The 12130-nt window shown below is 43.1% G+C and overlaps 1 protein-coding gene across 8 annotated transcripts in view; it reads left to right on the top strand.

Moving 5' to 3' along the window:
* Positions 1 to 12130, top strand: part of PPFIBP1 (PPFIA binding protein 1) — a 168952-nt gene that overhangs the window by 108953 nt on the left and 47869 nt on the right. For all 8 annotated transcript variants that reach the window (XM_039240835.1, XM_039240834.1, XM_039240837.1 and 5 more), the window contains 2 exons: positions 267 to 472; positions 11732 to 11818. In XM_039240835.1, the coding sequence (XP_039096766.1) occupies positions 267 to 472; positions 11732 to 11818 (293 nt within the window). The remainder of the gene's footprint in view (positions 1 to 266; positions 473 to 11731; positions 11819 to 12130) is intronic.

The raw sequence follows: 12130 nt of genomic DNA, 5'->3' as shown, positions 1-12130 counted from the left end.
GCCCAGCACATTCTTACCATACTGTATGATTGACCTCCCTATCAGGTATTTGATGATTGATATTTACCACCAATTATATGGATTTTATTTTTGTATCAAGTATCTATGACTTGGAAAGATTTGCATGACTGAATTATTTTCATTTTCCTGTTGCTTATTTTGATTATTCCTCACTGTGACTGGACTTGCTTGCCACCCAGAGCTTTGGTATATTATCTAATATAAATGCTGTTGCTCTCTGTGATTTTTTTTTTTTTTTAACCTAGGTTCTAAGGCCTTGGAATATTCCAATGGAATCTTTGATTGCCAGTCTCCCACCTCCCCGTTCATGGGAAGCCTGCGGGCTCTGCACCTTGTTGAAGACCTGCGCGGGTTGTTGGAGATGATGGACACAGACGAGAAGGAAGGCTTGAGATGCCAGGTCCCAGATTCCACCGCAGAAACGCTCATTGAATGGCTTCAGAATCAAATGGTAGGTGTCTGCACGTTACAGATCCCATGCTGTGAATCTTTTGTTGCTTATTTCACAATGTAGAACACAGAATAGTGGATTAGAACAAGAAAAAAAAAGTATAGGGCAACAGGCTTGCCGTGATTTTATCCCTTAATGGATCCCAATTCTTTTTTTTAAAAGTTCTTTTTATTTATTTCTGAGAGAGAGAGAGAGAGAGAGAAAATGCGTGAGCAGGGGAGGGTTAGAGAGAGAAGGACACACAGAATCTGAAACAGCCTCCAGGCTCTGAGCTGTCAGCACAGAGCCCGACGCGGGGCTCGAGCCCACGAACTGCAAGATCATGACCTGAGCCGAAGTCGGACGCTTAACCAACTGAGCCACCCAGGTGCCCCTGGATCCCAATTCATTTTAAGGATATTTTTAAAAAAGTGCTGTTGGTGTACATTTCACGGGTTCCAGGAGGTCACCTCCTGATTTTGCCCATAAATGTGGGCTAGCTTTCACATTTTGCTTGGATGACACCCTGTGGCCTAAAACAAATAGTCCAGTAAGGGAAAGAACCTTGCACATAATAGATGCTTTCTCAGTGTTGTTGGGAAGTTCACTGTTAAAGGACCCAGTAGCAGTTCTAAATAGAAATAGGTGCATAGCCGCCTTCAAAGCAGCAGAGGTGGTAGCAGTATTTGAGGTGAAGTGCCATCTAGTGGTGCGAGGTGATCATGTCAGTTCCAGCGCTCCAGTTAAAACTCTAGGATTGGGTTTTAAATGGTGTTCTCATTCATTTCAACAATGAGGACTCTTTCTAGGCATCGGTCTCAAAAGTTGGTGGTGCAGCTGATGTGCCCTTTCCTTGAATACAATGGTAAATATCGTGGTGTTCATATGTGTTGAACAAATAAAATCTAAAGAATGCTGCTAAAAATACTCAAAGGAGAAGACAGAAAAGGTGTCCATTTTCTAGGTAATTCCACCATAACTGTAGGCAATACACTTAAAAATGGTAAAAATGATAAATTTTGCGTGTGTATTGTGCTGCACCCAAAAATAGAACCATTAGTAGGGTGATAACACTGAGGGTGTTATAGATGCAGGTGCTGGAGACGCAGACCTGAATTTTGATTTGGCTCTGACCCTTAGAAGCTTGTAGGATTTGGGGAAAAGTTTTTAAGCTGGTTGTTTCAGTTTCCTCATTTGTAAAATGGAGATGATAGTTTTGCCACGTAGGATTGTGAGTCTCATGAGCTAATGTGTGATGAGTGCTTCTCAGTGAACCTGGCAGATGATTAGTCAAAAAAGGTAATACTGCTGAGTAGATTGTCTGGAGTAGAGGGAACACAGCGGGGTCCCTTTGCAAAGAGGGCAAGAGACAGTTGGCTCCAATTACTAAGGGAGTTAGGTTACACATTACTCATACTTAATTTACTTTATTTTTTTGGAGGGCGAGGAGAGAGAGAGACAGAGAGAGAGAAAGACAGAGAGAGAGGGAGGGAGGCAGATTCTGAAGCAGGCTCCAGGCTCTGAGCTGTCAGCACAGAGCCTGATGTGGGGCTCAAACCCACAAATGGCGAGATCATGACCTGAGCCAAAGTCAGACCCTTAACTGATCGAACCACCCAGGAGCCCCCATAGTTCACTCTTTTTGACAGGAGTGCAGACATCTCTCGGACTGTGGAGAAGCTTCCACAGTATTTTAGAAGAACTTATTACTGGTCACGTAATTGAGATTTCATTTAGGTTTAATGATAGCCAACTTGGGAGTCCACGTACTTAAGACTGATACTAATCTTCTCATTAGTGCAACCGGGCATTAGCAGTTCTAATTAAACTTTGGGCCAGGGGGTCCCCGGGTTTCCTACAGGATGCTGGTTATTCTTGCTCTGCGAATTCCTGCAGCCTGTTTAATTGTTTCATATGATCAGAAGCTGGATAAGAGAAAAGAAAATTGGAACACTAGTAGTTTGTTACTGATGAAGGGATATTAAATCCATAGGAATGAATTTGTTTCAATAAGGTAGTTATAGCTGTAGCCTGCTAAATATGGACAAGTTTCTTTTAAGACTCAGAAGTTCCTCTTCTGTGGTTAAAAAAAAAAAAATCTATTAAATATGCCGTGTTTGTTCAATTACTGAGGTAGAATTTTTTCTCTGTTTTGATTGTGAAATATTATCATGTTAATACAAATATCGATGGAGAATTACATGCTTTATCAAGCTCCAAGTTTAAGAGGGCAAATAGAAAAAATATGTCAAACTGTTGGAGTCAAGCAATTAGTTTCTGTTTACTTTAGGTCTAACTCAGTGAGTTGCCGAGAAAATTCTTACAGTGCTTTCTCCAGTAGACAGAGTTGAGGACCGTGACCTTGATCAGGTGATGCAATCCCAAAAGTGTCCGGTTATTTGGCAGTTTTAATATGAGGCAATGTCAAAATCAGCAGAAATTACAAAAATATGTTTTCGACAATGCAAGTGAAAATGTGGATGGCATAACTCCAAATCAGGCATCGTGGTCCATGAGATAAGTAGGGTAGAGTGTGCTGCACTGGCTTCTGACCTGAGAAATCACCGCAATATGTTTCTGTCTTAATCCTACACTTAAAATATAGGTAATACTAATTCTGAGTATATCTTAAAAAATTTTTTTATAACCGGTTTCATAAAAATAAAAACACTCATGGGGTTACCTGGGTGGCTCAGTCCTTTAAGGCTCTGACTCTTGGTTTTGACTCAGGTCCTGATCTCATAGTTTTGTGAGTTTCAAGCCCCACATTGGGCTCTGTGCTGGTGGTAGTGCAGAGCCTGCTTGGGATTCCCTCCCTCCCTCTCTGTCTCTCTTTCTCTCTCTGCTCTTCCCCCACTCTGTTTCTGTCTGTCTCAAAATAAACTTTAAAAAAAAATTTAAAGAAGTAAATAAAAGCACTCATTGTTTAAAGGGGTCAGATGTGGGGCGTCCTCTGTCCAGGGCTGCTGGCTCTTCCCCCGCAGGTCCCTGACGCTCAGCCTCATGACCCTCTGCACTGCCGCCACCCTCGGGTCCCCCGCTGCTCTCTCTCCAGCTTCTCCTTTCATGTGTGCTTCCGGGGAATGTTTTTTTTTCAAGTCTTGGCAAACAAGGCACATCTTCAGATTGTGTTCCGTAGGTGGCCCCAATTCTCTGAGTTATGCAGCATGTCATGGAGACATCCTAGCTAAAGTTCAAGCTGCCCTTCCCCCTCTGGTGCCAGGCTCCTGGTAAACTGCTTTGAAAAATGTCCACAGGCACAGGAGAACACGTGGACCGAGTCAGCAGAATTCTTGAGGGAAACCAGTGCAGTGTGATAAGCGCGAGATGCACTTTGAATGAAATCCCTGGCTACCGGTGTTAGTCAGGATTGAATGGAAAGGGGTTTATCTGTTCTTCCATGAAAGTGAGTAAAAAGAGTAAGTGGCAAGAAAAATAGGGATGGTATTTTTTCTTGATCTTGTGTTAGCCTTCTCAAAGTAGAAGATTCTCTTGCTGTATCTGCACCCCGTCACATAGCTGGCTTTCAGCAAATATTAAATACAGGAATGAATACTGGGAGTGTGTGAATGTTGTAAGCTACTAGAATAGGAGCTGGGCCTTAGCTTCTAGGGCTTCGTCTTCTGTTCTGCATCCTTCTATAACTCAGAGGGCTTTGTCGTGTTCCTGGGACCTGGATACTGTAGTCTCAACCTAGACCCTCTCCCTGCTGTAGAACTCGGAGAACGTAGTGGTGTACGTGAAGGTAAAGTGAGGAAGGCCCAGGGCCCGTCTTCCCTACTCAAGTGAGGTGTCACAAAGAATCTTTCAGGAGGGGCGCCTGGGTGGCTTAGTCGGTTAAGCGTCCGACTTTCGCTTGGGTCATGATCTCGCGGTTCGTGGGTTCGAGCCCCGCGTCAGGCTCTGTGCTGACTGCCAGCTCAGAGCCTGGAGCCTGTTTCAGTCTGTGACTCCCTCTCTCTCTGACCCTCCCCTGCTCACGCTGTCTCTCTCTCTCTCCTAGAAATAAATAAAACATTAAAAAAAAAAATTTAAAAAAAAAAAAAACAAAGAATCTTTCAGGAGACACTAAAGAAACTGGTCTCGCTCACCCTGTGCTGGCCGTGGATGCACAAATAAGGAGCTGTGCATGCATTAGCTGTATAATGGGCTTGCCACTGTATCTTGGCACTTGATATTTTGGCGACGAGATACCCAGATACTTCAAGGGAGGCTCCCTCAAGATATTTCCAATGAGGCCGGCGGATGAAAGCACTTGGCATCTGCTGTTCTTGCAAGTATTTGAGCTGTAGCTCCGTCTGTGGAGTAGTGAGTCTTAGAAGCTGGCCTACCGCTGCGATTCTTCTTACCCCAGCACACTTGTTTTTGTTCCAGTTGGCTGTTTAGTTAAGAAGATGTTTCCTGTCTCTGGAAGACAAGCACCGAGAACATTAAAACCCAGAAGTAAAAGCCGTAGTCTGATTTTTGACCACATCTGCAGTCTTGGAGGGTACAGAGTATATTCAGGCTTATTCTGAGCTTCTGTCTGTGATGAACTTTCTGACAACATTGAATGCCCTGATGTCTTTCCTGTGAGAGGGTCACGAGTGGGCTTTTTGGGTGCGATGATGTGTAGATGAGATTGATTTCTCCCCTTGGTTTTCTTTTTGAAGAGAGATGAGAGCTTGGAATAGAGGGCTTCCTGAAGAGGCTGTCCCTGTTGCCCTGGCATCATGTTTCCTTTTTAGAGCCGCAAGAGAAATTTCGGAGGGAAGAATAGATGGAGTGTTTCAAGACTGACTGAGTCAGAACAACGATAGATAGTAATAGGGACACCAGCCAACCAGAAGGGATGCTCCAGTGGCCCCGAGTGGCAGTGGTATTGCCCCGAGGTGGTTATTTACAGCGCAAGGAGAAAGCCTCACCCCTCTAATTCCATCTTACTTGGTGAGAGGAAAGGGGAGCAGAGTCCTGCAGCCCGGCGGCGTGGCTTCCAACTTTGGTCATATCGCATGCTTTGATTCTGTGGACAGCAGCGTTTGAGATGCCTTCTGGTGCTGTCGCGCCCCAGTGACATGTGACTGTGATGTTCATGGCTTTTAAGTCTTTCTCAAGCTCTCCTCCTAACACAGTGGCCAGTAGAGAGCGGGTAAGGAGTGTCTACATGCAGTGGTAGAGATGTAATGCTGGTTAGGACCCAAGAGGCTCTCTTGTGAGATATTTCCTTTGGTAGCTAGAGATAACATTTCATTAAAAGAGCTTTAGTGGGCTGCGCCTTCCTTTTTCTTACTGATTTTTTTTTAAATGCTTATTTTTGAGGGAGAGATAGAGGGAGGGAGGGGCAGAGGATCCGAAGCAGGCTTCAGGCTTTGTACTGACGCCACAGAGCCTGACGCAGAGCTCAGATCCATGAACTGTGAGATCGTGACCTGCGCTGAAGTTGATGCTCAACTGACTGAGCCACCCAGGCGCTCTTAGATACTGAATTTTAAAAAATGTAATCATGAAATCAAAAACTGGATGGCAGTTTTTAAAACTAATTTTAAAAGTAAGTATATGGACTTCAGTGAATAGCCTGTGTATGTTATAGTCCTAGTCTGACTCTTTCTTAACATTTGTCATGCTTATAAAATCGAGCCAATTTTCTTTGCCCCATTTTAATTTAGCCACTCACCATTGTGTTTTTGGAATGTTCTTCTTTTTTTTTTTTAATGTTTTTATTTATTTCTAGGAGAGAGAGAGAGACAGTGTGAGCAGGGGAGGGTCAGAGAGAGAGGGAGACACAGACTGAAACAGGCTCCAGGCTCTGAGCTGGCAGTCAGCACAGAGCCCGACGCGGGGCTCGAACCCAGGAACCGCCAGATCATGACCTAAGTTAAGTGAAAGTCGGACGCTTAACCGACTAAGCCACCCAGGCGCCCCTGTGTTTTGGGAATGTTCTATACAAAATGAATTCTGTGCTACAACGTAAGTAACTGTAATTGTGGCAAATCACTGCTCGTGTGTTGATTTTGGATTTAGACGGGACAACAGAGCTTGGGAAAGAAGAACAAAGCAAAATGAAGGTTGGGGAGAAAGGGGAGACAACTGTAGACTACTGCAAATCAACAGAACTAAGAAAATTAAAGGAAAACGCAGCATGATGCTTTCAGAAAAATAATGGGCAAAATGTTCCCGCCCACTTGGAAACAATACCCGTTGGTACTGTGTGATGGGTAATATAAGGTTTCATCATGTTAGTCTCTACTTGTATATATATTCAAAATTTTGTATAATAAAACATTTTTTGAAAGGGAGGCACATGAGGCAAGATGCTAACATTTATTGTATCTTTATGCTTCATTGTGTATTTCATAATTAAAAGGAAATTAGGGGTGCCTGGGTGGCTCAGTCAGTTAAGTATCAGACTCTTGATTTTAGCTTAGGTCACGATCTCTTGGTTCGTGAGTTCAAGCCTCATATCGGGCTCTTAGCCAACAGCACAGGGCCTGCTTGGGATTCTTTCTCTGCCCCTCCCCTACTCATGCTCTCTCTCTCTCTCTTTCTCACTCACTCAAAATAAACTTTTTTCAAAAAGGAAATTAATATTAAAAAGAAGAGCTTCTATTTAGGCAGTGATGGGTGAGGTATATTGTGACTCTAATGTTATCTGTAGCACCTGCCATGTGAAATCAGGCAATTCATATTCCTAGGTATGGTTTCTGGCTAAGTCTAGGATTCTGTAATTCTATAAGGAGTAGAACTTTTTAGACATTTTCCCCTCATCATGCCAAGAATATCTGGCAAACACCATGAGTTCCTTAATTAAAGTATCATTGTTACAGTCAGGCTGGATCCCTGCCCGTCCCTCCCCAGTGCCCCATGCCTCCTCCACACACACTGCTAGGTGGCTATGGTATTGAAATCCCCAAGGTGATGCCAATTTTGACTTGAACTTTCAGGTGGACCGAATGTGCTCAGTAAAGGGTTGCATCATGAGTTAAAGTAGAAAGAGTTATTTTGAAGGCATCTCTGGGATTTTGAGTAAGGTAATTTGGGCTGGTGTTCAACGCTCTGGAGGCCAAATTGACCCAAAAAGAGTCTGTACTAAATATGTTTTTAATTGTATGCTCATGATTTTATTAAAAAAAAGTTTAATGTCTTATTATTTACTTTTTGAGACAGACAGAGCATGAGCAGGGGAGAGGCAGAGAGAGAGACACACACAGAATCTGAAGCAGGCTCCAGGCTCTGAGCTGTCAGCGCAGAGCCCGATGTGGGGCTCAAACTCATGAACTGCAAGGCCATGACCTGAGCCAAGGTCAGATGCTTAACCAACTGAGCCACCCAGGTGCCCCACGTGCTCACAATTTTATAAGAATCTTGGAAGAATCAAAAGAAATGTAAGACAGTTTTGCACTGAGGGATTGTTAGGAAGAATACGTGACCAGCTCTCATAAAATCACTCATAAACTCTCCATGGCAGAATATGATGAAATGCTGAATTGTGAAGGGCGAGACAAAACACAGAAGGGAGGCCTGTGGAGGGGGGAGAAGAGAATATGGTACAACGTAAGGAGGAGTGGGCAGGAACTTTCTTTGAAAGATGGATTTGTAGAGGCAGAGAGGAATGGGGATGAGTAGAGTGGTGAACACAAAGCCTGAGGGTAGATGTTGGAGAAGGAGAACGGAAGAAAGTTCGTTAAGAGGAAGGAGTTGAGAACAGTAAGGATAGAGGTGATCACTGTAAGTCTCAGGGAAGCAGGAAATTAAGGTTCCAAAGTATATTTGGAATAATGAGCTTTTAGAAGGAGTTAAGACTCCGTTTCCCTGAGATGTTGGAGGCAGTATATATTATGCTTTGGAGAAGACCTTACGTACTGGTGTTCATGTAGGACAGTCTCAATTACAGTCCAGTAAAAAGGCTTTGGGAACACATCCTAAACATGGTAGGAAGAGACAGTGCTGACTTGACCATGGAGGACATACCGGGTTGTAGGGGAAACCTGAATGAAAGTCTTGCTGAGATGTAAGAAGGCCAAGTTAAAACCAAGCGTTCATTCATCTTTCATTCATCTGATGTTTATCATATGCTCCGAATTGTTCATTCAGCAGTCATTTGGTCCATCCTCACTGTGTGTCAGATGCAAAGACAAACGTACTCACAGAGAATGCAGTTTGTTGGAAGAGAGGGACATACGTGTAGCCAAGTCTAACCTCGTCCATTCAGCGTGACGCCTGCTGTGACGAGGGTTCGCCCAGATGCGTACCCGGCACATGAATGAACAGATCATTCGAGGAAGACTTGACAGACCAAGCTCTAATTGAACTGGACTTTCAAGAATGAGGAAAGATGAGGAAAGGGTGGGAAATGCTGTCCATGCAGAAGGAATAGAATTAGTGTGTGAGAGAGCATGCCATGTTTGGTTGAGTGGTGTGGTAGGCAGAGCATGAGAGTTGGAGGAAAAATAGAGGTGGTAGGGTATTTGCCCAATGGAATTTACCCCTCTAACATTTTTAAGGCAAAGATAACAAAATTGGGAGCAATATAAATAAATGTGTGAATAGAGTAGACCTTTACCTACTTGAATAGGTCAACACATGACTTTAAAAGTATGCAACTACTCCATTGGTGGCTCTTAACTTTTGCTTTATTTTGCTATAGTGACTTTTAGTGTGTGGTTTTTTTTTTTGTTTTTTTTTTAATATTACTAAAGCATTATGAGCACTCAAATATCAGTAGTCTGGAGAAGTGTGAGTGTACTCATTGTGACTCAACTGTTAGTAATTTAATTTTTTTAAATTTATTTATTTTGAGAGAGAGAGAGAGAGAGGGAAGAAGGGAGGAGTGGGGGAGAGACAGAGAGGGAAAGAGAATCCCAAGCAGGCTCCACGCTGCCAGTGCAGAGCCTGACGCCGGACTCTATCTCACAAACTGGGAGATCAAGACCTGGGTCCAAATCAAGAGTCGCTTAACCACCTGAGCCACCCAGGTGCCCCTAGTATTGTGATTTTAACATAATTTTGTGATAACTGATTTTAGAACATCTCTTTTCCATATCATATGCAGTAGCTTCACGAAACATTTGTAGGACTTGCTATAGAAACACTTCTAATCTTTCTATAATTTCCTTCAGTAGGAAGAAATAATGACTTTTGCTTTTTATCCTCATTGAACAGAAATCTTTTTTTTTTTTTCCTATCTACTGAAATGTATCAGTTTATAAAACTTGCTTGTGTGGGGCTTTAAAATCAGATGCCTGCTAGTGTTCATAATTCGAATGAGGAATTTAAAGCTCTACAAGGCCAGTCACAGCAGTTCCTTCAATTGAGAACATGTATTATATACATCCTGGCTCTTTCCCAAGAAACTGTCCTCAAGAAGTTACATAAATTTTGGGGCTCCTGGGTGGCTCAATCAGTTAAGCATCTGACTCTTGATTTCATCTTGGATCATGATCTTAGGCTTCATGAGATTGAGCCCTGTGTTGGGCTTTCACTGACAGTGTCAAGCCTGCTGGAGATTCTCTCTCTCTTCCCCTCTCTCTGCCCCTCCCCTGCTCACGTGCATGCACACAGGCATATGCTCTTTCACTCAAAATAAATAAACACTAAAAAAAAAAAAGTTCTATAAATTTCACTTTCATGGTAGTCCGCAGGGTTGGAGGTCTTCCAGGCTGCTCCATCTGACTCCTCCTAGTACTTGTAATTTAATTCTGGCTACTTCAGATTACAATATGAACAGAATTATACTGCGGCAATTGTGCAGGTATGTGGTCCAGCAGCTGATGTTAAAAATTTTTATCCGTTCTAAATACACATTGCAGGCTTATTGAATTAGCTTCTGATTCTTTAGTTGCCCCATGGGAAATAAATCCAGTGCTTCTAAGTTTTTAGAAGCAACATCCTGAAATTTCCTTTTTTTATTAAAGTGTGTGTGTGTGTGTGTGTGTGTGTGTGTGTGTGTTCTCAACACATGGCTTTTGTTTTCCCCACAGTTTATACAGGAAACTGCATTATTTGGAAACGTAGAATAATAGTACCAATTAATACTGGAAAATAATAGATGTCACATCCGCCGTGTCCTGGGTGGTTAGGATGTTCGTATTTTCTCTGTTTCTAAATCTGAAGTTATTTGCTTTTTTGATTGAACTCTGGATGGCCCATCCAACCAATTTGAGCTCCGGTGGCTTTTCTTTCTGTTGTATTTAAATTAGAAATCAAGAAATGCTATTGGGATTACATATTATATGGTTATGAACCATTTAAAGAAGATAACAAGGGACACATCACATGTACTATATTTCAAAATGCCATTTTTATGTTGTCTGTTCTCTGTGAGCCTTTTCATGTGTCTCTTTAATGACTTTCATATACGTGATGGCTGAGAAAAAAAAAATGTGACTTACTTTCCCGATCTATACTTCCTTTGGCATTTATACCATGCATAACCATCTGAATCTGATTAAAAAAAAAACAAAAAAACAAAAAACCCACGGGTGCCGGAGGGAGGGGAAGAAAGTGAACACTCTAGTGTAAGCAGAGCCCTGGGCCAAGTTTGGTGGGTGCAGGATGACACGCATTTACAGGCTCTGCTCAGGAGCTTGCATCATTGTAGGATCAAGCCATCTCACAGGAAGTTAATGAAGTCAGGATGGAAACTGAGAAGTTGCCCATGAGGATGGCTAGTGAGTGCTGCCAGGGAAAGTCACTGTGGACTGACCGCAAAGCTCTCAGGGGAAGAGAGAAAGGCTTCAGAGACAGAGGGAAGACTAGCCCTGTGGATTTGAACCTGAGTAGCAGGGAAGAAGCTTGGTGTGAGCTGCTCCGCCACCTCCCGTGTAAAGCAGGCCTCTTTAGTCCTGGATTGGGAGCTTTGGGGGAGGGGAGGGGAGGGGAGGAACAGAAGGGCGTCCCGGGACATTCCCACTGTCCCCACCCAGAATTAGTGGCACTGAGGATTTGGGGGGAAATGGGGGTTTTGTGCCTGGTCACACATGTGTGAAGCTTTGCATGACTTGGGTGTGTATCCACCTGCCAGTGAATATTAGGAACCACCGCCCCTCTTAGGTCATGATTTTCTGCTTGACGACAAGTTGTCTAGTTTGGTGATAACATGCCTAAATACCCGACATGCCTGTTTTACTTATTTTAAGCTAAATGAACCAAGTCACAGTCTCGTATTTGCTATTAATGACAGCAACAGCTGTGCCCAATTCCACTCAGGTTCCTTGGATTAAAAACACATGCAGTTTTATTGGCCCACAGTAGTTCAGCTTTAAAGAGACTCAAGCCTTACACATGTTACTTTCATTTTTTCAGACCAACGGACACCTGCCTGGGAATGGAGAGGTGTATCAAGAAAGGCTGGCCCGTTTAGAAAATGATAAAGAGTCTCTCGTTCTTCAGGCAAGTGATTTTAAAATGCTGTTCTTCTTCACGATGGGTTTACAAAGACCATTTTCAATTGGGATGGCGTATTTAGATGCTTATAGGAGCCAGACTGCTTTAAGAAATAAGTGCATAGGCCATCGGAACGCCACAGGGAGAGGTGGGGACTGCTGGAGAGCAGGGTTTGCTTAGCTAGTCTAGAGTGAGCTAGAATCTGCCTTGGCTCCTCTGACCACAGGCACGGTGTCATCTAAGCTGATTTTCTCATCTGATCTGTTATCTTATTTGATCTGAAATTATAATTTTATATGAACTATATATATATATATT

This window comes from Hyaena hyaena, unplaced genomic scaffold, assembly GCF_003009895.1.
Source record: "Hyaena hyaena isolate Hyena2069 unplaced genomic scaffold, ASM300989v1 scaffold_182, whole genome shotgun sequence".
Classification (NCBI taxonomy): domain Eukaryota; kingdom Metazoa; phylum Chordata; class Mammalia; order Carnivora; family Hyaenidae; genus Hyaena; species Hyaena hyaena.
This window is presented reverse-complemented; position numbering and strand designations above follow the sequence as displayed.